The sequence below is a fragment of the Malaclemys terrapin genome, chromosome 2, assembly GCF_027887155.1.
Source record: "Malaclemys terrapin pileata isolate rMalTer1 chromosome 2, rMalTer1.hap1, whole genome shotgun sequence".
NCBI classification, from domain to species: Eukaryota; Metazoa; Chordata; order Testudines; family Emydidae; genus Malaclemys; species Malaclemys terrapin.
The window spans coordinates 222,867,254-222,892,785 of NC_071506.1; the positions used below are offsets into that span (position 1 = coordinate 222,867,254).

A 25,532-nucleotide genomic window follows, 5' to 3' on the forward strand; every position below is an offset into this window, starting at 1 on the left:
TGTTCAATGTTAGAGCTGAACTAATGTCTTTAACATGACAGGAATAGCACAATCTCTCTCATGCAACCAACAAGGATTTCCAAATATGACCCGAACTCAAATGTCAATTGTACGCTGACCAATGCAGAGAGTGTGTTATTTCATCCTGCTCTTTACGTCACTACCTTACTCAAAAACGGAGCAGGAAAGAAGAAATAGATGCAGCCGTTTTAGTCTGGGAGCGTAGTGTAGTAAAATTTCATTACATGGACAACTTAGTGATAGAAAGGGAAGGTGAGTGTCATTTGATTTGTAAAAATCTACAGAATCATCATTTCAATGGTGTCACCCTCTGCAGCATGGCAGGCCCTCTGACCACCCCTCCCCATGGTCTCCCAGCACCAGTTCCTCAAGTTGATGGAAATTTTGATAGTACAATCGAGTTGGGTATTATATGAACGCCTTTTCTACCACAAATACAGTGACAAACCTGGAACAATTATGTAGATGTATATTGAAGAAAATATTTAAAAATCAACTTTTTCTAATTATGCATTGCTTACCTAAAAAAGACATTGATTTTTGGTAATCCTAGGAAAATTAGCCTTGCCATGTAGGACTGAAAACAAGGCACCTCTGCTAGACACATTATCACAAAAGTTGTCCTCGTCTGCACCATGCTCACACATCTCTGTACAAGGCAGGCTGCTGGCCAAACATTTGCAGGCTGGTGAGCATCTGGTCTTTGCACACAAGCATTTGATTAGCTGAATGATTGATTCAGGAATGCCTGGTATTTCACACACAACTGATGTGATCAGTCCATCCTTACAGATCCATCCATGCCCAACAGAGGAGGGCAGTTTTGGATGTGCTTGATCATCCTGGAGTCATTCCATTGCTTGACAATTTGTCCTCTTGATAGCAGGTATAAACACACCCCTTGTCAGTGGCAATTTTTCTCCCTTTGCTTCTTGGAAAACATCCATCAACCTAGCTGTGCAAGTGTCATAATGTTGGTCATCAAATGATAAACTCAGCATGCGAATGCTTCCAAGTGCATTTGACCTCATCAGTAACTGTCTCAGCCCTGCTGAACACCTTCACGGTGAGGTGAGAGTCTATGGAGGCTAGATCAAATGTATTCCAGTAAAATAATTTGATTTTTCCAGACAACCGTCCAGGAGTGTCACATCCTGTGGAAACTGGGCAGTGAGGTGGCTTTTAAGGTCTGAGCAATAGGAACACATCTCTGAGGGACAGACTGTGATTCTGTTCTCCAGCAGCAGGCACAAAAACAGAATCTTGCTGAAGCCGTGGGTAGTGTCTGACAGAGAGCATTAGGACATCTGTGTCTTGTGCAAAAATCCGAAGTTTAGTAGCCCCCCTCTCTGTGGCATTGATGGCAGGCAAGATAATTTTAGTGTCAGCCTCCTCATAGAACTACCAAGAAACTCCACTGAACAGTGCAAGGCAGCAGCTTCATTATGCCATGTGATGATGATGGAATTCTTTGAGCAATTCTTCATATGCTGGAGCATTTCTCCTGCTAGGTATGAGGATAACTTGTACTTCATGCAAATATGAGACGGTAGCTTCTTCATTGTGACATTGGAGGTGTTCGTGAAGTCAGTGATTTTGTATTGGACAGGTTCAATACCATGAAGACTCTTCTTTCTGGTAACGTTTAATTGATTCCTATGCATACACATCAAACACCAGGAGGACTTTGTCAAAAGTCCAGTATTTTCTCTGTATCCTCATGATGAAGTATTCAGCCAAATCTCAGCAGGTGTTAACTGTTTCTGGTTTGATGAGAGCTTGTACCTCAGCCATCTGATTGCTATGCTGAACGGCCTCTGCTGGCATCAGTTACTAGTCACACTGTTAGTAGGTGCTGGCTTAGGAAGAGCATGCAAGATGTGCATTCGTTTGCTGTTCACCTGAAACATGCATTATTCTATTTCATTCGAACGTGGATCGTGATACCATGGAAAACTTGTTCTCTCCCAAAGTCTCGCGTAGATCAACATCCTGATGAGATCTGAACACGATCAGGAGATGAACAAACAATGACCTGTCTGTGCTTAGCTCTGTAGTAGTCCCTGCCAATCTTCACTCTGACTTTCTTCTTTGCATTAAAGCACAGCTTGAATCTGTTTTTCTTGACGGGAGCACATAGATTGATGGAGGCTTGGATAATCTGTTGGGTTCTGAAGGCTTCATACAAGACATGACCCAAAATGTCCCTTCAATTGACATCTCTAACTAGCTCATCACTGAAGACTGCTTTCGTCATGATATTGAGGAGCTCAGGTCCATCATACACAAGTGTGTTGCCAGTGGATTAAGTTTGTCCTGTAGCTTTAAAATAGCCCCTTCTTGGCATTTAACAGAACCTAATAAGTCTTTATGGTGCTTGGTTATTTCTTGGAAGTCATCTCAGCCATAGGTAATGTTTTGATCAAAATTTGATGGAGTTCTGGGGTTGTCAGGAAAAACTGGGGAAAAGGATTTGGATGCTGTGTTATGCCTACCGACCCCTCATTTATTGCTATGTTTATGTGCCATAATTATTCTAGGCCATATTTGGTACCGTTGTGTTCATAGTAGAAAGGGGTTTCAAATGATGCACAATTTCAACCCATTTCTGATGATGCTGTAGTATCAAAACCTAAGGGACCTGGTGCTGGATGAGAGGGGGCAAGTCCTCCTGCCATGCTGCAGAGGGTGACGCCATTGAAATTATGATTCTGTAGATTTTTAAGAACAAAATGACACCTCCCTTAGCTTTCTATCCCTAACATAGCACGGAATCAGACATGCTCCCAGGCTATTTGTTGGGTATTTCTTAAGAAGGAAAAACTAAAAGTTATAGTAATCTTCACATTGGAAGCCAACTAAAACGTATTTTAGGGACTTCACTTAATATTTGCCACTAAGGAGGAAAAAAAGGTGATTGGGAAATTATTTCTAAAATTGCTTGGGGTTATTAATTGCAGAGACTGGATAAGATTTAATTAAACCAGTAATTGAATTTGCTTTCTGCTCTTTTAGTTTTTAAAGCAATTTCAAACATGATTAGCCTGCTTGCTTTACCTGCTGGCTTTTTCATGCTGTCTTATGGGCTGGAATATCTTGTCTTTGTCTTGTACCTTCATAGCTATACTTTTTTCTCTGCTCTCTTACAATCTACAAAGAAAAGGTTTGGATTTAGAAGTTGATGCAACTAATTATTTAAGCTTTTTCCCCCCCTGACTTTTAAATTTGCAAGATGTGAATTCACTTCTTGGAAGATCTAGAAAATGTGAAGCAGTAAAACGTCTCTCTTTCCCTTTTAGGGTTACCCTGGAAGTAGAGGAGAAAAGGTCAGTGTTACAATAACTTAATCATTGAAAGCAATAATGGAAACTATTGTAGAAATGTACTATATACCATTATAATATAATATAATATAATATAATATAATATAATATAATATAATATAATATAATATAAGGAGATATACCTATCTCAGGACTGGAAGGGACCCTGGAAGGTCATTGAGTCCAGCCCCCTGCCTTCACTAGCAGGACCAAGTACTGATTTTGCCCCAGATCCCTAAGTGGCCCCCTCAAGGATTAAACTCATAACCCTCGGTTTAGCAGGCCAATGCTCAAACCACTGAGCTATTCCTCCCCCAAGGTTGAGATGCTGAGGATGTGAAATCAGAAGGTCCTATGAAAGGAGAGTGGTATTAAGACTTGTACTGAGAAGAAAGATGGGCATGTGGTGTAAGCATTGGGCTGAGCTCCCAAAGCACCGGATTCAATTCCAAGCTCTTCTTCAGACTCCCTATTTGGACTTGTGTGAATCATTTTCTCTCTGTGTTCCCTATTTGTAAAATGAGCATAGTAATCCTTCCTTTGTCTATCATCTGTTTAGATCATAGGATCTGGGAGGCAGAGAAAGTCCCTTATCATGTGTGAAGATAACGCATAGCACAATGTTTGCGGCCTCCAGACTAGAGCCGATTGAAAAAATTCAAGTTTAGCAAATGTGTCCTTTTTTCTAATGAGTTCTAATGTAGATACTGCTGTAATATAAATATTAATAATAAGGAATGTTTTTAAGTGAATTTATAATCTGCTGTCAGCCACACACTGTGAATGTTACGATATGTTACTAAACTGCCCTTCCCTGTTTAATGCTTCACACAGACAAGAAAAAAATTCCCTATGACACAGTAAAAATTGTCTTTATTTCTACCATTCCTCCCCCCATCCCAGGGAGCCAGAGGAGAGAGGGGTGACAAAGGCCTCAAAGGAGACAAGGTACATATTATTTTGGTTTCACAGTGGCTTTAAATTAAACCTGAGTGAACATAAGCCAGCCTATAAATCCTTTTCGAATGGTTTTAGCTGATAATATCATATTGTTCTGACGATAAACTGAGATTTGATTATGTGGAATTTTTACCATAAAGTTAAATTCCCAACCACATAGAGTGTGAATCCCTCCCAATGTAAGTACAGGTTAATCTGGTTAATGCTTTGGGCCTTGTCCTGATCAAAATATCAGTGGTCTTTTTGGGTCAATGAGGATCTGCGTGGTAGTCACAAAAAATATTTGTTAGCTATACATGGTCTTACAGTAACCATCTCCTTCTTGTGCCAGGAATTTGTGGAACTGCTGCTAAGGAGGAGAGTTCACAGAAAAGCCTCCATCACTGACCCTAGAGCAGTGATTCCCAAACTTGTTCCGCCGCTTGTGCAGGGAAAGGCTCTGGCGGGCCGGACCGGTTTGTTTACTTGCCGCGTCCGGCACAAGAGGCGGAAAAAGTTTGGGAACCAGTGCCCTAGAGTAATTCTTGAGTTATATGGCCCCTTCATCAGACAGCTAGGAGGAGGAGTTTCAGGCCCCTTTAAATTTCAGCCAGGGAGTGAAGAATATTCTCCCATGTTAGGGTGCTGGGACATGCTGAGCATATTGTACTGTGTTAAAACCCTCGAGATCTCTGGTAGCCCATTCTGGCTAATTAAAAGAGCCACACACAGCCACAGCCCTGGCCACCAGGGATTTTTCATCTTCAAGCTACTGTGGCACAAAGAGGCTACTGCCTGTTTATAATGAAAATGTGTCTGGACAAATTGTCTGGCTACAAAACCCCAATACATTGTCTCCTTTGGAGTATATCAAAACAAAAACTGATGCTATGCTGTCAAAGATCACTCAGCATGTTTTTGATTACTCTTGTCTTTTGCTTTACAGGGGTATATAGGTTTCCCTGGAATGCTGGGGCAGAAAGTAAGTAAACATGATATAAAGTCTCCTTAGAAATTTGAGTAAACAGCCACATAGACACTTGGTTCATTGTGTGGTTTCAGCAGCATCTAAGTTCCAGAACCATGGATCTTGGTCACAAGGTGCCAAAAAATTGAGAGTTTCATTTTAATCATGTGACCAGTATTTTGTATCCCTTGAACCAAACCCTGCAGTCTTTTTATTTTAGGTGAAGACTGCAGGTTTTGGCTTAGGTGAGGTTTTTTTTTTTTTTTCCATTTCTCTTTTCAGGAATATTTATTTGATCAGAAACTTGCCCCCACTTTAAGTTTCCAAACTCTTGTTTGTGACTTCATAGCCAATCCAATTGCATGGTGTTACTGAACATCTCTATTAAATAGTATTCTGATTTAGAATGACCTGCTTCTAAATAGTAGGGCTTAGCCTGACTGGTTTTGGTACCTCCATTAATCAAGAACTAGACAAATAATTATAATTCCGATTTAAAGATTGTTTTATGGGCAGAATCCTTAAAGGAAGGTCTATATGTAACAATCATAGTCACATTTTGTCTAGGAAATTCAGTTAAGAAAATAATGGCTACTTCTGAAGGGGATAGCAGAGGAGAGAGCTGGTCACCTTTCTTACTGGTGATTTTATTAATTACGGGTCTTTGCAGCAAAGCTAGATAGTTTGAAATGTGTCAGAAAGAGGGTTGTTAGCCAAGTTGCCTGGATAACCCCATGTCTGCTAACCTGTTTCTAATTTCCCCAGCTGCTTCTTTTATAGATGAGGGGCCTTTCTGAGAGATTTTGGGTAAAAAAATAAGTTAAAATTTTAAAGTATTTTTTAAAAGTATTTAGTTATAACCACAAACTGGCAATATATTGTACAACAACGATGGTATTCTCTTAGGACCAAACTGTGCACATAGAGTAACCGTGTACACTGAACGTACTGAATTACCTGCTGTGTTGTATACGACACATATTACCAATTTAATACATATTTCTATACTTAAGACATGCTTTTTTTCCCTCCCACCCCCAACTCCCCAAGGGAGAAATGGGTCCAAAGGGAGAACCTGGAGTGCCTGGGCACAGAGGACCTATTGGAAGACCAGGAAAACGAGGCAAACAAGTAGGAAACCTATGTTTTCTCTTTACGAGTTTTCTGGGATTTGTGTGGTTGTGATGAGTGACTAGATCCTCTATCTTTTCATGCGCCAGTATTTTGTTACATTGATTCTCTCCACTTTTTGTGCATAGAAATGGAATGATTTTGAATATATATGGGGGGGGGGGATGCGTGAGCACGCACATGCGTGTGTGTGTGCATACATACAGTGTATAATGTAAGTGTTCTACTTGTGTAGGAGTTCCAGTCATACAGTCAGAATTTGAAGGTCTAAGGTCAGGCTGTATATTATCTGAAATGTAATTTTTCCTAGATTGATGACAAGATTTTCGTTGAGTGTAACTTCAGACAGGGCTGTGATCTTCCCTCGAGTGCCAAACAGCATGGCACGGGTGCGGTTCTTACAGCTGATAGGCTCCACAGTCCTGCCCTCATTGACATTTCCCTGTTAGAACTGGCAGCTAGGATATCCCCGTTATGACTCTCGACTCAATTCAGGGCCTGGTTCTCTGGTACCACTGAGGTACACTCAGCACAGGACAGGACCCAAAGTGTTGGGAGCAACAGAGGTTTCACAAGACCTTTGTGGCTCCCCAATACTAAGGCTGGCTTGGAGTCAGGGCTTCTCTAATTTCTCCCCAGATGTCAATAGCCCAAGGGATGGTTATGGCAGCAAGGGATACCCAGCGTGTAGGGATACTCCAGCCATGCTGTTGTCATTGGGGGCTATGAGAAGGGATGTCACTTCAAGCTAAGAGAATTCTTAGCCAGACAAGTAAGCTGGCTTTATGGACCTGTTGGGGCACTGGAGAAGCCACAGTGAAGGTCAGCATCTGGTCCTTAGTCTCCACAACTACCTTTCTCACCCACGTGGAGTTGGGGAGCCACTGTACATGATCAGAGCATCCCTAACATCCGCCCTCAGCAGCAGAGTGGGGCAGAGTTCATTGGCCATGGTGTAAACACTGCACTGCTTCCCATTTCCACCCTATGGAAAGGTTTTGGAAGTAACCTATTGGAGGAAGCCTTTATAGTCTGCTTTCTGAGTTTGGTTTGGAATCAGAAACATTCCACTCTCATCATTTACCATCAGTCACCACAACATGGCATCTGAGATGAAAACAAACTGTCCAGTGGTGCAAAATTAGAAATATGTGTAGGAAATAGCAACGTTACTTTCAACCTGGAACTAATATGTCGAGGGGATAATGCGAATGGTTGCACAATGTAATGACTGGCACGCTACACTCTCAATCCAGCAAACTGCATTTAAATCTCAGCCGGACTTAAATGCACTTTTAGTGGCTCTGTTGTGCATTGGACTTCTAGAGCTGAGAGGGCATTCAAAGATTGTGGGTTTGAATCCCACCAGAATTGCACTTCTAGACCCTTCCTTGTTAGCATAGTGGTGAGTATCCCTGCCTGTCACGTTGGAGGCCAGAGGTTTATTTCTTGATGGGAAACTGTAATTTTTGAGGGCAGAGTAGATGATGATCACAGTGGTCCCTTCTGGCCTTCTAATCTATGAATGAATATAAAATACAAATAACTAGTAAGAGGTAGAAAGCTGGGAGGCAGTAATGCTGAAGTAAATGGGGGCTCTGGGTTGTGTATCCAAAGGTGTCACATCAGGGAGCAGGTTATAATCCATCTTCATATGGTTCCGGCAAGACCGCCATGCCTAGAATACTGCGTTCAGCCCTGGGCAATACATGCTAGAAATATATCAACCGATTAGAGGAGTTCAGTGAAGAGCAAGAAAAATGATTAGGGGCTGAAGGAATTGATTTATGAGGGAAGATTAAATATATTCAGCTTGGCTAAACAGTGACCAGACTCATAGAGAAACTGCTTGTGTGCATTGGAAAAGAGACACCTGGCACTCTAATGGACTAGATTAATACATTGTGGACTCACAAGAACCATTGGTTTGTACTTCAAAAACACAGTAATGTTACTGTGTAAGCACTAAGTACGCCTCCAGTACCATTTTAAATTCCAATCCTGCAACTGGATTGACATGGATAGACCCTTGTGCCTCGGCATGGCCCCCTTCAGTTCAAATGGACTTTCGATGGGTGTCTGTCCACACAGATCAGATTGCTGGGGCCTTGGAGGTTACTACACCTCTGTGTAAAGAAAGGAGGCTGTTATAAAACATTCTTACTGTCTCTTCCTCTTTATGGAGTAGATCCTGAGATTGCATTGATTAATCATCCTGGTTACATGTATGGAACCAATCATCATAGTACTGCATACAGAAGATAAATCCATGCACTCTGAAAATGGTGACAGAGGGCACACAGCAACTTTTAAAATAAAACTCATTGAAATCTGGTAAAAGATTAACCAGATGAAATAATATTATAGTAACTTGTTCTTTTTGGAGGGTTCAAAACAATTATATGTATAGAACTCACATCTTCAAATTCTTTGGGATTAGGTGTAAAAGCTGATTGTATATAGAAGTTGATGCAAGCTTCTCCAATACAAGATGTATACATTTCTCCAAGTAATTAAAAGTATTGCATTAATTACGAACTCAGAAGAGCTAATATGCATCATCAGTTGCATTTTTAGTGGATGTTTCCTCATATTGCTTCCTTTACAACCTGAACCAATTTTAAACAATAATATTTGCATACAGTTGCAGGAGCTCCAGCAGTTCCTTTGTAGAAGCTTATGTTCAATGGCCAGTTGCAGGTATTTTATTTGCAAGATGATTACACCCAGCCAGTGGTGGCTCTATGTATTTTGCCGCCCCAAGCACGGCAGTCAGGTGGCTTTCGGCGGCACGCCTGCGGGAGGTCTGTCAGTGCCGCGCCTTCGGCATACCCGCCGCTGAATTGCCGCCGAAGCCACGGGACCGGCGGACCTCCTGCAGGCATGCCGCCGAAGGCAGCCTGACTGTCGCCCTCACGGCGACCGTCAGGCCGCCCCCCGTGGCTTGCCGCCCCAGGCACATGGTTGGTGCGCTGGTGTCTGGAGCCGCCACTGCACCCAGCACTGAAAATCTGAATCATTGGTCTGATTTGTTGGTGGTGCAGTGCCAATAGGAATAAGTCCATGTGAGATAATGCCTTACCATGTGGGAAATTTTTAAATACCAGTTTTTGCAAGGTTAATCCTAAAAATAGAATACAAACCAAGTGCAGAATATGCAAAATAGGTCTGTCACATGATACAGAGAGAAGAATTTTGCCCTGTCAGATGTGAATTTTTAAAAGTTGCTATGTACCCTCTGACATCTTTCTTACACTATGTTAATTTGTGCCACCAGAAGGAACGGGCACAGATGTTAACTCTGATGCCTAAATAGAGAGAAGGCACAGTGCTCACAGTTCTGCTTTAATACTTGGAGTTGCAGTAACTTTTGATCTTATCAGTTTTTGAGCTTGGGAGCTTTGTCACATTAAGTAGTATTTTACTCAATAAGTAATCCCATTGATTTATAGGAGTATTTGTGGTGTAAGGTACCATTCAGCATGATTAAGGGTACTTTAATCTGGCCCTAAATTAGGAGTCAAAATCCCATGTTTGGACATTAGCATCCAAGTACTCTCTGAGTGTCTAAATGTCAATTTGAGCACTAACCTTATGTATCCAAGGTTGAAAATTGGGTTTCCCTCTTTGTTGTTGATCAACTACGCTGATATTTTTATTTTCTCTTTTTTTAAAAAAACTTTAAAATATTATTTTAAGGCTTTGCTGGCCTGACTGTTATACGTGTTGCTTGTGTTAAATGGGAAATCTGTATTTAAATGGCTATTTGTTAAACAGAGAAGATAGCTTTCGCCCACACAGAGCTGTTTCCTGTCTCCTGAAACAGCTGACATCCCTGTATAAATGTCTGCATAGCAGCTAAATTAAGAAAGTGTTACTTCCAGTTCCATTCTGAGATCCATCTTGATTATCTCATTGGCTTCTTCAGTTGTGTGCTGAGTCTTCAGGAGCATATCCATTCTGAAAAGATAGGCAGACTGTGGAACTCAGAAGTCACAGCCTTGCTGCTCCCAAACTGACATAAAAAGGGCCATTCCCTCAGTTTTGTAACATGGAAATTGACACTAAGTAGCCAGTCCAGGATTTCAATGTTGACAAGGTAGAATGTCTTATATCAGCCATGAGCGAATAGTGTTACTTGGAAAAAGGCCCTTCTAGAGGGTTGGTTCCCTGCATCTAGGAAAATTAAATTTGGTCTTTGAGAAGAGCTTTCCCAAGTGCTGTAGGGATTCGTGAAAAGAAACCAGGCAAAAGACATTCAAGTGTAAATTATTGTCCTGGTTTGCTCTATCTTCATCGAGCAAGGAGCGTTAGTTGATTGTTCATCCAGTATATTGCACATGGAAATCAAGTACCTCTCAGACAGTCCAGTATATGACAGTTTATTTCCTCTGCCATTTATTCATTTTGAGGGGGAGGGAGGTTTCCTAGGAAGTTTCTTGGTTGCTACTCAATTTTTTATTCTTGTGCTCTGCCAGTTTTGTGTGCCCATTGCATAATGTGAGCAATTACTGACCATCAACATGAATATTCACATGGACACTAAGGTTCATTGGTGAAAAAGCGATTATTTAAACAAAGTGAAATATTGCATTAATTCTGGATGGGCCCTGGCTACAGATACTGCAGATGACATTTAAAGTTATCCATGGGATACAGAGTATTATATAACACAAAATTATTTTAGTATACATGGCTATGTGTACTCTCCGTTACTCTGAAACAAGACGTGCAGTGGCCTGTCGTTATTCTCTGAACGCATGTTACCCTAGAATTACACCACCTCATTGGAATTCATCACCTTTGGGATTAAAGGAAAGTTAATACAGTATATACAGTTTTTACCATGCAAAATGGTGTGTCTTGTTGCATCAAGGTCATACCAGTTATGTAAACGGTGGACTAAGTGATGCACCATGGAATTCTGGATCAGTTTTAAAAAAGAGAGAGAGAGAAACGTAAACCTCAGGTACTGTACAGATAACAAGATAAATATAACTATCTTAAATAAGTACTATCGTATTAAATTCAAAAACATTTCTAATAGGAGACTGGGTCTCTGAGAAATTTGGATTTGATCTATTTTTCTAACTGGCATTTCTTTTTATTTTTTGACGGAAGTATTAAAATCTGCATGGGTGTTTTTAAAGCTTATGAAAGAGACAGTACTGGCTAGAGACAGGCAAAGAACTGGCAGATGCTGTGCAGTCCTAGGGCAAAATTTTCAAATGGACCTAAGTGAAAGTCAATAGGACTCGAGCTCCAAATTAGTTGTATAAATAGGACTTAGGTTCCTAAGTCACTTAGTGGCTTTTGAAAAAATTAACCCTTGCCCAAAAAGTGACAATAAAAATGGCATCCTGGGGTTCCACATTTATTGTGTCTCATTGATTCCAAGTCAGATTTGCTCCATTTATAGGTGAAAAGATTTTTTTTCTGCCAGCCCTGAAAACTCAGCCTAGGCAACAAAAATCAAGCTTCCCTCCTTGTGCATTATCACCAGTTATAAAAGTGCTGCAGGACAACCCCACTGTCAGCAAATTATAGCCTCCTCAGTCACCTCAGCGCAAGCCCAACCATCGAAGGGTTTGCACAAGTATAGATTGGAATTTGGTAAACAATTCTATAGATGATGCACAAGGAGCAGTAGAATCCAGCTCACTCTGCGTTGCCTCCTGCATAGCTAACAGCAGTAAAAACTAATTTCAGTCACTCACATCAGCAGATATGACTTTGACTACACACAGAGAACAGATCTATTGAGAAAGATGGCGCCACTTTTACATAGTCTGATCTCAGAGCAGAATCACAATAGGACTTTCCTCCTCATTCATGTGTGAGAATAAGGTATGTTTCCTCTTCCAGTGTCCCCAGGCATGGTGGGTATGAAGTGTACGATGGATGTGTTTCCACTGGTGGATCTGCTTTCTTTATGTTAAATGTAGTAGATACTAATTTGTTGTGTCATTAATGAATGTTTTTCATATGCTAGGGACAAAAGGGAGATACTGGACCTGCTGGAATTATGGGTCCACCTGGCAGGCCTGGTCCTTTGGGTCAACCAGGTCCACCAGGACCTTCAGTATCAGGTAAGAGAGACCACTCTTAGCAGTCATCTTCCCCATCTTCCCTCCCTCACCCCTCTCCTAGCCTGTATCATGCTGTTAAACAGGTATTGGTACAGAAACGTCCATGACATTTCGGTTGTTCAGTTGCAAGCTGCCTGGGTTGAGGAAGAAACTTCCCCTGTGAGCAGGTTGTTCCATGATTGTCCATGATGCTGGTTCTACTTCCTCTGAAGCATCTGTTCTGGTTTCTAATATTTAAATAAAAACAGATAATCTGGCCCATAAGATTCCCTAAAGACCCTTAAATGTTATTATCAACTATTGCAACTTTGGTATCAGCTTTTATGTTGTGGCACATGTCTAGTTTTTTTCATCTCCAAAGAGAAACAAAGCTGCCTAGGATTTGTGTGAATTTGTATAATGTGCAGTAATAAGACTCTTCCTCCCTCCCCCAATCTCTGCCATACACCCAAAAGACAGAGAGCACAAAGGCATTTGCAGCACGCATGAGAGAGAAAGTTCTTATCCTAAAACCCCATCATGTGGTAATGGGCTTGAGGAAGAGGGAAAGCTATGGCAGCCTTGGAGGATTAATGAGTCCTCATAGTAGATCCTGGGAGACAGGAGCCTTCCTCCTCAAAATGTTCCAGCTTACAAAGCAAGATTGATCCTTCTAATCACATGGTGCAGGCTCACTCTGCACTGCTCTGCAAAAGAGAAGCATATCAGATATAATTGATGCCATAATAACAGCTGAGAGGAGGTGGGGGGGGGATGGGAGAGATGAAAAGGAGTCTCTCTCTCCTTCTCATGTGTGCTGCAAATGCCCCTGCAGTCTCTGCATTTTGTGTATATTGCGGAGATAAAGGCAGAGGTTGGGGGAGGGAGGAAGAACCTTATTATTGAAAAATATACAGATTCAAGCATATGAATTCACTCAAACCCTAGGCAGATTTCTTTCTCTTTGGAGAAGACAAACGCTAGACATGTGGGACAACACAGAATCTGATTCTGAGGCGGCAATAGTTGATATTAACAGTCAGGTTTTTTTCCCTAATGATTTTATAATGAAGGATAAAAAAGGGTGTTCATTTTTAAATTTTTTTTACAAAAACAAATGGCTGGAAACCAAGAGTGTTCCAGATGAGCACCAGCTGGTTGTGCTGCTGCTCATCTGCTCAGTTTTCTCTTTCCCTTTGCCGCCTCTTGGCTTATTCAGTGGGCGAGAGTTACCTTCTCTGCAGTGGCTTGGAAACAGTACACTTATGGCGCTGGCGGCTGTTTGGGAATGGATCTTCGTACAGCTGATGTCCCCCAATAAGAAACACCTAAGCATAGACTAAATCAGCTGGAAAATTTCAAAGCGATGTTTTCTCCATACTGCTGGGAGGGCAACCAAGATTTTAAAGGTCCCACTCCACCCATAGAAAGCTGCGCATATCAGATTTGCTAATTCCAAACCTTTTTGGTCCAATAATTTGAGTTATTATCCTAAAACCCCACCCTGTGATGATGTCCCTCCCCATATGGTTAATATAGGTACTCTTAAGATCTGCTCCCACATAGCAATGAGTTCCCTGAACTCTCAGTGAAGTCTATGGGAGATAACTCAGCACCTCACAGCACCCAGACCTTAGACAGATGTGAATTCAACTTACTGGTATTCTGTATGGTTTCAGAGTAGCAGCCGTGTTAGTCTGTATCTGCAAAAAGAAGAACAGGAGTACTTGTGGCACCTTAGAGACTAACAAATTTATTAGAGCATAAGCTTTCGTGGACTACAGCCCACTTCTTCGGATGCATATAGGTATTATGTAGTCCACATTCAGCTGTTCCCCTCTGAGGCTGGGTTTGTGTTCTGTACAGTAATGACATAACATGGCAGCCTGGTATTTTGCTTCCTAGGACAATTAACAATAGGACCAAAAGGGGAAAGAGGGCTTCCAGGACCTCCAGGGAGATGTCTCTGCAAACCCCCACAAAATGTGAATATCCCACCTTATGAGGAATCCATGATTGGACACAGCTATCCAAAAGTCCCTGCGGTAAGGCAGCTTGTTAGGAGGTTAAGTAAATGATTTTTAAGCGCTTTGATTTTAAAGGCACTGTGTTGGCCAAACTTCTGGATCAAAGGGAGAACTTGTCTAAATGTCATAAGTGTGCTTCAGAGTTTTATTTCTAGTATATAAACCTTGAGAGTCAGTCTAGGTGAAGGACCTATATCCTATAACAAGCTCCAAGACTTGGTGTGTTTGGATACTATTGACTGTCTTGAAATAACACAGTCTTGGACATGTGGTTTAGCCCAATTCTAGGATTCCCTATTTTGGGATTGCAGACATTTGCTCTTACCTGAGTATATTTTAATGGGTACTGGATAAAGAAGGCAATCTTGGAAGCCATATCCTAATAAAACTGGGTTGTCATTGGTTGCATCCCACCGCCTGCTGAGCAATGCTCCCTCCTTGGCAATTCTGCTGGCTTACTCCATTTGTCCTTACTCACTTGAGTGTTAAGAATTTGGATTTAAGTTTGCACTTATATGTCTCCTCTTCAAAGCCATCTTTGTGCACCCTTGAAGTCCCCTTATATCACCTAAAGAAAATTGGCATGCTGAGACAGATGCACCCATAAAAGACCAGGAGAGAGATCTCCTGGCCTGGCTTGCTAGGTTTCATTATGAGCAGGATTCCAACCAGAGCTGGATAATTCAGTGACACCTACTCACATTTACAATTCATCATTCCTTTCACAGCATGTCACAACCCAATATCCCCAAAGCCGTCTCCATTCTGGGAGCTCTTTGCCCTGGTCTACACTACGAGTTTAGGTCGAATTTAGCAGCGTTAGATTGATTTAACCCTGCACCCATCCACACGACGAAGCCATTTTTGTCTACCTAAAGGGCTCTTACAATCGATTTCTGTACTCCTCCCAGACGAGGGGATTAGCGTTGAAATCCACCCTGCTGGGTCGAATTTGGGGTAGTGTGGACGCAATTTGATGGTATTGGCCTCTGGGAGCTATCCCACAGTGCTCCATTGTGACCACTCTGGACAGCACTCTCAACTCAGATGCACTGGCCAGGTAGACAGGAAAAGCCCCGCGAACTTTTGAATTTCATTTCCTGTTTGTCCACCATGGCGAGCTGATCAGCACAGGTGACCATGCAGAGCTCATCGGCACAGGTGATCACGGAGTCCCAGAATCGCAAAAGAGCTCCAGCATGGACCAAACGGGAGGTACTGGATTTGATCGCTGTATGGGGAGACGAATCCGTGTTATCAGAACTCCATTCTAAAAGACAAAATGATTAAGCACAGTCGGACACCAGGGCGGTTAGAAGAGCGCAGCAGGGTGTGCCGTGCATCAGAGAAGCTTTGAAAACCAGTTTCATGACTGGCCAGGCTACGGTGTGAAAGTTCTGTTTGTTTCTCCTTGATGAAAACCCGCCCCCTTGGTTAACTCTACTTCCCTGTAAGCCAACCACCCTCCCCTCCTCCCTTTGATCTCCAGTTGCAGAGGCAATAAAGTCATTGTTTCAAATTCATGCATTCTTTATTAATTCATCACACAAATGAGGGAATAACTGCGGAGGTAGTCTGGGAGGGGTGGGGGAGGAGGGAAGCACAGGGGTGGGGTAGTGGTGGGGGCACCCCCTAGAATGGCATGCAGCTCATCATAGAAGTGGGATGTCTGGGGCTCTGACCCGGAGCGGCTGTTTGCCTCTCTGGTTCTTTGGTAGGCTTGCCTGATATTCCAGACAGGACTGAATTTCCATTAGACGAAACTTAAAGAAGGGAATGACCTGGAGTCACTCCCATTTATGTCCAGGAGCCCCCAACCAACTTCACCGAGGCTGGCCAGGAGCACCCATGTCTGCCCAGGAGCCCCCGACCGACCTCACTGAGGCCGGTCAGGAGGAACCAGGAGACAGCAGCAGACAGTACAATACGGCTGCTAACCATCTTTGCTAACTTGCAAGGGCAAGAAGCTGCTGCTGTGTAGCACTGCAGTACCGTGTCTGCCAGCAGCACCCAGGAGACATACGGTGACAGTGAGCTGAGCGGGCTCCATGCTTGCCGTGGTATGTCGTCTGCACGGGCAACCCAGGAAAAAAGGCGAGAAACTATTTTTTGCCGTTGCTTTCATGGGGGGGTGGGGGGGGCTGACGACATGTACCCAGAACCACCCGCAGCAATATTTTTGCCCCCATCAGGCATTGGGAGCTGAACCCGGAATTCCAGTGGGCGGCGGAGACTGTGGGAACTGTGGGATAGCTACCCACAGTGCAACGCTCCGAAAGGCTACGCTAGCCTCGGTACTGTGGACGCACTCCGCCGACTTAATGGTCTTAATGGTCTTAAGTGGGGACACACACAATCTACTGTATCAAATCGATTTCTAAAAAATCAACTTATATTAAATCGACCTAATTTCGTAGTGTAGACATACCCTGTGTAAAGTGTCAGCTCAGGTTTGCATGTCATTAACCACGGTTTAGTCTTCGTCTCTGTAACTGTGGCTTCTGGGTTCAAATCCGTAGCTGCTGAGAAGACAAAACTGCCGTTTGATTTCAACTGAAGTTAGAGCTACCATGTTGGGCCTTCCTCTTTAAACTACGAATGCTTGACAGTTGCAGACTCAACTCTTGGTGGGGGAGGGAGACTCTAGTCTTCACTGTCATCCTTCATTTGATGGAAGGCATTTTTATTCAATGCTGCTTTTAATGATGCTGAGTTTTGTTAGGGGCCCTGGGTTATTGTCATGCTATGTAAAAATAAATTACCCTTGATTTTTTAAAAAGAACTCGTTCTGTTTATCTTAGTGGAAATCAGGCTCAGACATTATGTTACTAAATCCATTTTCTTCAGATGCGTTCCATTTACTTTTTCTTAATTTAAAAATGTTTTGAATCCTGCTAAAATTAATTTGATTAAACTGCTAAAGGAAGAGATTACAGCTTAATGCCTCTTGCTGCCAAATTTCAATGATTGAGACATAAAAGAATTTGGGAAGGGAGCAGCACATTCTATTTCTCCTAGTTTTGAACTAATTTTTCTATTCAATTAAAAAATTTGCTTTGGATAGAAACAGCCACATATAGAGAAGTACAGATTTCCGTGCAGTGAAGTCTGAGCAAAGTATTAAAAGCTAAGTAGGGGCTCTAGCAATGCAATTAATTGTTTATTTTGCAATGAATGTGCATGAAGAAATGTTGGCACACTCAATGTATCCCCCAAAACCCTTTTGTATGCATGTGTTTTGTAATTGCTCCTGCAAATACCCATTTGTGTACATGAGCTTCTGCACAGGCAATGACTTGCACAAGTATTGTTGTGGGACTAGCTGTGCTGAGTTCAAAAAATTTGGTCCTAGGAAATTGAGGCACTAGCTCTTTAAAACTCAACTCTCTTAACTATTATAGTTGTCCTTTGGTGACCTGGAAGTGCACGGGTTTACATTTCAGCATAGTATTATGAATACAGTGCTGCTTTTGGAATCCATCTATTAAATAATTGTTCTGTTTGATTATCGACATATGTAGAGCTGTTTGTCAACTCTGCAAACTAGACCCCATGACTGAAACGCTGTTTGAAAGGATTCTCAGTGATTTCATTTTCTGTGTCCCAGATTTTTGTGGTGAACAATCAGGAGGAGTTGGACCGGCTGAACACTGAAAATGCTTTAGCCTTTCGAAGAGATCAGAGATCTCTGTATTTCAAGGATACCATTGGATGGCTTCCAATCCAGGTAAAAACATGATGATTGTCTCAGAAGGCATCTGATTTCATGAAGATTCATGTTCCATTTTAAAAACAAGATTTGTGCTTTTGAACTTTGGATTTCATAAAGAAAAATTAAAACCAAAGGAAATGCTCATTTTCTCCAGTGTTTTAGCACCTAATTATTTTCTGTGGAAATTTCTCCTAAAAAGTGGAGCACTGCCAGAACTGAATAAAATTCTGGAATTCTTGTTTACAGGAGTCTTAGCTATTGGCGGTATTAATTTGTTAATGGTTTCAGGTTTTGGAAACCTCCCTGTGAACCTCGCCCAACTGGTGAACAAACTGGGACTGTGTTTTGGTGTATTGGAGTGGCAGAGAGGCTTTGGTATTTGACCCATAAGGCAAAACTGAACAGGTTTGCCAGAGGGTTTGGACCCTGTACAAAACCATAACTCATGAGAAGTTGTGAAAAAAACAAGTTTTGTACAAACGCCTGCAAACCAAAACCACTGAGTTGCACACAGCTGTGAGGGTTTGAGCCAAAGCTCACTGAAGTTGACTTCTGTGGGCTTTGAATCAGGCCCTGTGTGAGACCCTTTTAGTACACACCTTGAAATAACATGATCTGAATACTTGGTTACAATGTAAAGCAGTTCCCAGAGGTTCCGCTGTACTGACACTTCCTGAAAAATGTCTCTCTGGAGGTGGGCTCAAACCAAACTTTCAGACATTCACTAAACCCTGAAGAAGTTTTGATCCAGATCCCAGGTTCCCAACTGGCTCAATAGTAGGCCAAACCAAATCCTGGAAAGCCCCAAACTTTGGCAAAGATCCCATTTGAATCCAAACTATGTGGCTTGTACCCATCTCTGTCACCCACTTCACCTTTTTAATGATAACAAGACTCTTATAGTTCAGTTCTGGTAATTGTCATGTGTTTATTTGGATAGCTTACCCCTTTCTATCCTGTGGATTACCCTGTAGAGGATGGCAGCACCTGTGGAGATGGCATCATCCAGGATGGGGAAGAATGTGATGATGGCAATACTATTGTGACAGATGACTGTATAAGTAAGTCACATCTATGCAGTGTTATTTCTTTCTTTAAACAAACCATAATGTCGATCACATGTGCAGTCCATGATGTCTTATGTGGGACCTTTAGGCGACTGTTTGCAAACTGAACACCGATGTCGAAAAGGAAGATACGACAGCTGCATTTTGAGTAGATCGGGCATGCAAGTTGCTATAAACTCTAGGCAAAATAATAACTTGTATGCAGCCTTTTATCTCAAAGGATCCCAAATATGCTTTTCACACTTCACAAACAGGAATCACCTCTGAGTTAGAACATGACAGACGTCTTTTAAAAGGCCTGGTCCTGCAATTGATTTATATACAGAACTTCCATGGAAATCATTGGGATTTTGAGTGCAAAACAGGTTAGTGCATCATACAAACATTTAGGACAGGAAGTGGAGATGATTGCTCTAACCAGTTAAGGCTACAAGTGAGGATTTTAGGTAAGCAAGATCTAATTACCCAGCTGGGAATTTGTCCAGGATATTGGGACACAAATGTTCCTATTTCTGCTAGAAGGGATTAATAATGGGTCAGATACTGGTCCCATTGAGATTAATTGCAGTTTTGCCATTGACTTCAGTGGAATCAGATTTTGGCTCAATATGTGCACTTCTAGATCTACCCAAGACTGGTTCATGCCAAGTAAACTTAGCTTTCATTTCGCTGGTCACTGAAAGCAGAGGCCGAATGATAATATACAAACATGGAGAACAACTTTAGAGCTACCTCTGCCCTTCATCACTGCCCCAGACATAGCAACTCTTCACTACTTTCTAGTCACTTTTAGCAGAAGAACGTAGGAGAGATGAGCCTTTTTCACAATGCAGAATGAGTGTTTGTTGACTCTGAAAAATGCAAGCTTCTTTTGTCCCTTCTACATCCACCTCCTTTCTTTGTGAGCACACTCTGTCCCAGAAAACCCATGACATGACTATAGCGTGCTATAAACTGAGTGTAGTTTCCAGTGAATAAAGCCCTATTCAGTTATGACACTGAGGTGTCTAAAAAGCTGAAAACTAAGCACCCATGAAAACTAAACAAACATTCATTACTTTCTTCTTGTGGAGCTATGTACTTCTGCCAGTGATTCTTCTTTGGCAGAATCAAAAGAAAACAGCTAACTTTTGGATTGATTTAATTGTATAACAGATTAATTGTTCTTTATATAGAAGCAACAATTTCTGACAAATAGACTGCTGGTGCAATAAATGAGTTATTTCCAGGAGAGACCACCCTGCCTTCTAACAAATAAACAATTAGTAAATTACCAAATTTTCATAATTATCCTCAACTCCCCCCCACCCTTTCTGCATGCTTGTTTAATCAATGTAGTTCGCTTAACAATGATTAAATTCCCTTTAACTTTTGCCTCACAGCTAAATGAACATAGTCTCAACTTTTAAAGTTATGCTTAGAAAAATCACAGACTTTAAAATCAAATGCCAGTTATTGACCAGCCAAAAATGATTACAGTGATACAGACAGCAATTGCCATAAAAAGTCAAGGTTGGTTCACAGTTACCAATCCAAGGTCTCTCTGAATACCACAGTATGGACCTAGTCAAGGCCTACTCCCACTTAAATCAATGGGAGTTTTGCTACTGACTTGGATAGCTGATTTCCTGCAGTTTGGAATAGGAAATAATTCCACTCTCCCATCTTGGGGTAACCTTGCATGCATATTGACATTGCATTGGCAGTCACTGTACACGGATACATGGGATTATTTTTTGTTGGTGTTATGGAGAAACAATAGGTCTACATAACACATCCTTGTGTAGGGGAACCTACTTTCAGTAGATATACTTGGATATTATGAGATGGCAAGGAGAGAGCCGGTCTGGGATTTTCAGAAACACCTATATGATTTAGGAGCACTAGTCCCACAGCTTTCAATGGGATTTGTGCTCCCAAGTCACTTAGGTGCTTTTGAAAATCCAACTCCCAAAGTTTATCCTAAGCATATTTTATGCTTCCTTTGGTTAATTCCTAAAGCCCTGTCTAACCTAAACCATTCCCTTTCCCTAATCACTTAAATTTGAGTCAAAGAACATTCTTTATAACGAAGAGCAACCAGCCCTTTCTGAGTGGGCAGTCTTTCTATGATGCCAGTTAGATTCCCTGTTTCATGTTGTGCCCTTAATAATATGGTCCTGCTTGTCTTTCCTGCATCCTTGACTTGGTTGTCTCAGTTGTGAAGGTGCCCTTTTCTTGCATGTTCATTAGGATGCCACCATGCTTACTGTGGAGATGGCTACCGACATGAGGGAGTAGAAGATTGTGATGGAAAAGATTTTGGATATTTGACATGTAAAACATATCTCCCTGGGTATGGACAAACCTATCTTCATTTTATTTTTTGATTGAGCACTAAAAACAAAAGAATATTGCAAGAATGTATTTCACTAAAGCATGTGTGGTTATTAAAGCATGAATTGGAAATTATATTCATATATAGTCTAACTGTATTGTATTGAGTTTTAGGCTCAATTCAACTCTCAGCTACATTCATGTGATTCCTATTGTGGTTAATGAGAGTTGGACACACATGTTGCATATATGGGCATAATTGCCCTTAATCTGTTAATATGTGTTGGAAAATCTCAGCTTTCCTGCTTTTCTGGTGTTATCATTAGACTAGTTTTCATAACATTTTCAAGAGTAGGCAAGTCCAGAATTTCTACTGTAAAAATAAGGTCACTGTTATTTACATGGTAAGAAAGGAAAAAAAGGCACAAAACTAATTTCATCCTATGCATGTCACCTTTACTGGGAAAGAGCCCAGCTTGTGGGTCTACCATCTGGGATTCCTTTGATTCTGAACCAGTCAGTCATATATTAGTGCAGGCATTTTCAAAGACCAGAACTATCTGCAAAAAATATTAAACAACAAATGCAAAGCTGTAATTCTGCTTGGCAGCATACTTCATTGCAACATCTGCTTATTGTTGATTTGCCTGGTCTGCATTTGTGTAAGTGGCTTCCTCTGGTCAGCATTTTACCTCCAATAGTCATACCTCTATCTCACTGTCAGGTATCATTACTATCTAGCAGGAAACATTTAATTTGTAAATTAAATTATGCGCAGAGTCCTCATAGTTTGTGAAACTATAATGTGCTAATTGACAGGGATAAGAAACCACAGGACATTTCTGCAAACTGCCTGTTGTGTTAATCCTCATAGTGCAATTGCTGGAACAGTCAAAGAATAAGAGGTTGCACAGCTTGATAAGATCGATTGCTTAGGCCAAGGTTTACAAAAGTGACTAGTTATTGGGGTGCCTGAATTTTAGATGACAACTTGAGATGTCTTCAAGGGGTCTGGCTTTCAGAATGTGTTGGGCAACTCCTTTCTGAAAAATCAGTCCCGCTTTCATTGTCTTAAGCTGGGGTACCGTAAAAATGGAGACACTGAAAACCACTAGTGACTTATGAGAAACCTCAGCTTCAATGTATACCTAGACTGTGAAAGATCATTTAAATCGTCTTTTTTTAAAACCCTCATCAAAATTGCATTTGCATAAAAATCTCAGGGTCAGAGCTTTAGCTTGCATAAATCATCACATCTCAATTGAAATCAATGAATCTAAGACAATTTCTCCTGCCTCCTACACACGCACACATGATACCATAATAATACTTGGCACCTATATAGTGTTTTCCACCAGGTATTTCAAAGTGCTTTGCCATGATGTGTATGTATCGTTATCCTTATTTTACAGAAATGGACAATTGAGGGTCGGAATTTAAGGGCGCAAGCTAATGTCTATTGAAATCAATAGAAAGACATTCATTGACTCATTGGGTTTTGGATTAGGCCCTATGTGATTTACCTACGATTATACAATGAATTTGCGGAGGAAGTAGGATTAGAAAAATTCCCATTGACTTCAATAGGGCCTGAATTTTACCCCAGTGTATATTGGACTCTGCTGGATCAACTTCACTGGCAGTGGTGAATGATGTAGAGTATAGCTGGAAATTGTACCCCTCTTTTGCTGTCAGATGTATTGGTGGTTGGTGTTTCTTGTCATTATATTTATGTGAATGGACTTGATTCTTCCAGAAAGTTACTGTCAGAGCCCATGTACAATGTGTTGGCAATTTGGATATTAAAGGGTTCTAGCAAATTAGGCACAGTCAATCCATATCCAATATTTGTAAATTTATAAAGGAAAAGAAAATGCATTAATGGTCAAATATTTCATACATTGCAACTGATGCACATTCTCTTTTGTCTTAGGTCTTATGGAAAATTACGGTGTACTTCTCATTGTTATATTGACTCTACACAGTGTCGGTATTTCACATGAAGGAAAAATGGAAGTAGCATTTTTTTCAAATCCAAAACACAAAAAACAAAAGTGGGTAGCATCCCACATGTAACAGAAACACCAGGTGCTACACTATCATCAATCTGAGATGGACTGGGAAATCTACAAAACCTCTGTGTGGGGGGAAAAAACAATATCATGCTGCTGATGGCTCTTTGAGATGTGTTTTTCTTTTTAATAAGTCTGACTGGAAGAAAATAGGACCACTGCATCCTGTCTTAACAGAAAAATGTCAAACAGCATTTGCCAATAAGACTTGTGTTTCACATGGCTGCCTATGGGAACTGCTCTTTGTCAGAACCGCCAGACCCACTGGAAAACTGAATTTCACTAAACAGGAATATTGTGTAACAAGACAACAGTACCTCAACTTAGCACTGTTAGACCTAAATACAAACTCTTCAGGGTTTTTGTTTTTAGACTTTCTCAACATAAACACAAGGCATATCCTGGATGCGGTGTTTATAGAGACTATATACTCTTTTACTACAATGTGAACTTTGTATGCGTTGTAGCCGCATGAATTATAGTTTCAGTGACTACAAATTAACCAAAACCCTTACAGGTGGATTCAGTCCAGTAAGTGTTTTTAAGGACAGCAAATCAGGGAAAGGAACTGATTGACTTTACTGACCGTTTATACAATAGATAAGAAGTTGAGATACGTAGAGATGTGTGTTTGTATGTGTGCGTGTATGTATGCATATGCAAGTGATTCATATAGGGCCCACAGTTGTTGAACACAAAGGCCAAACTGGATGGACAAACTGTGGAATGGCCAGGGAATATGGTCTCCTAGGAGGAGATCAGACTATAAAAGAAGGCAAAAATTTAACACAATTCATTTTCTTATCCTTTGTCAAGCTGGCTGTATTCTGTGTTATTACTGATCCCACGTAGACTAGGATGGTTTAGATTTAGAGCTTCCCAAGATAGCATAAAAATTATTGTGAAAATTAAAATGTGGCCCTTTAGTTGTTCACTTTCACTTTGGTTTCTACACCAGAGGTCATTACTTTCCCCGTTCTTTTCCTCATCCACCTGATCTTAATCAGTTGTTTGGTCAAGTTCTACACTCCAGATTTCCTGTCCTATCCGTTGCTGTCTGTTTCTACTCTTGTCTAGCGTTCAGTACTATTGAGTATATATCCTTATTTTCATATCTCTATAGGACTAATCTCATAATAGTGTGTTAATGGATTCTCCTTCAGTCTATATGCTGTATAGATTATATATATAGATATATATATATATTGTTTTTATTTTTCAGAAAAGTTGGTATGTGAACTCAAATAGCATTCAGGGTAATTTATGTATTTGTTTATTAGTAGATGTTTAAAGAGCAAATTTTATGTGGGAAGAATATTGAATATGCTACATGCAAATGTAACAAGTTTGCAATCAAAGGAATTTACGGTTATAAGCCTCACACTCAGTTCTCATTTTCATATGGGCCACTTGTTTCTGCTTTGTCATAAATCCTGTATGTGAATGTTTGAAATGCATGAGTTACATGTACCAGTGATAGCACTGCAACAATTCTCATATATACAGTTACTTCTGTAAAGGTTAAATAAAGGTGGATATTATGTTACAATGATAATACATTAAAACAACCAACAAATATATACATCTTTTACCACACGTGTAGAAGACTTGGCTTTAATTCTGCATGCCCATAGTAATATTGGAATTCACTGGCATAAAAATAAAGGCAGTTAATTCACTCTCTGTGGCTCTCTCTTTCCTGTATTATTTATGCTGTTATGAGGCAAGGCCAATATTGTTTGTAGTCCAGCTCATTGATCTTATGATCAGTCTTTCTTTTCTTTCCTGCTTTCAATTTTTTTAAGCAAGAGTGTTAATAAATTATCATAGTTAGAGTTGTGTGGTTTGTGTACTTATCCTTAACATCTTATATCCTGTGGAAGAACATC

At 40.9% G+C, this 25,532-nt stretch overlaps 1 protein-coding gene across 1 annotated transcript in view; it reads left to right on the forward strand.

Moving 5' to 3' along the window:
• The window catches only part of COLQ (collagen like tail subunit of asymmetric acetylcholinesterase), a 65,626-nt gene extending 40,302 nt beyond the window's left edge, over positions 1-25,324 (forward strand). The window contains exons 8-17 of the mRNA XM_054018719.1: positions 3,321-3,347; positions 4,248-4,292; positions 5,230-5,265; positions 6,301-6,381; positions 12,374-12,470; positions 14,355-14,494; positions 18,084-18,203; positions 19,129-19,249; positions 21,488-21,590; positions 23,505-25,324. Coding sequence (XP_053874694.1) covers positions 3,321-3,347; positions 4,248-4,292; positions 5,230-5,265; positions 6,301-6,381; positions 12,374-12,470; positions 14,355-14,494; positions 18,084-18,203; positions 19,129-19,249; positions 21,488-21,590; positions 23,505-23,574 — 840 coding nt within the window. The 3' untranslated portion in view covers positions 23,575-25,324. The remainder of the gene's footprint in view (positions 1-3,320; positions 3,348-4,247; positions 4,293-5,229; positions 5,266-6,300; positions 6,382-12,373; positions 12,471-14,354; positions 14,495-18,083; positions 18,204-19,128; positions 19,250-21,487; positions 21,591-23,504) is intronic.
• The last annotated feature ends 208 nt before the right edge of the window (positions 25,325-25,532 follow it).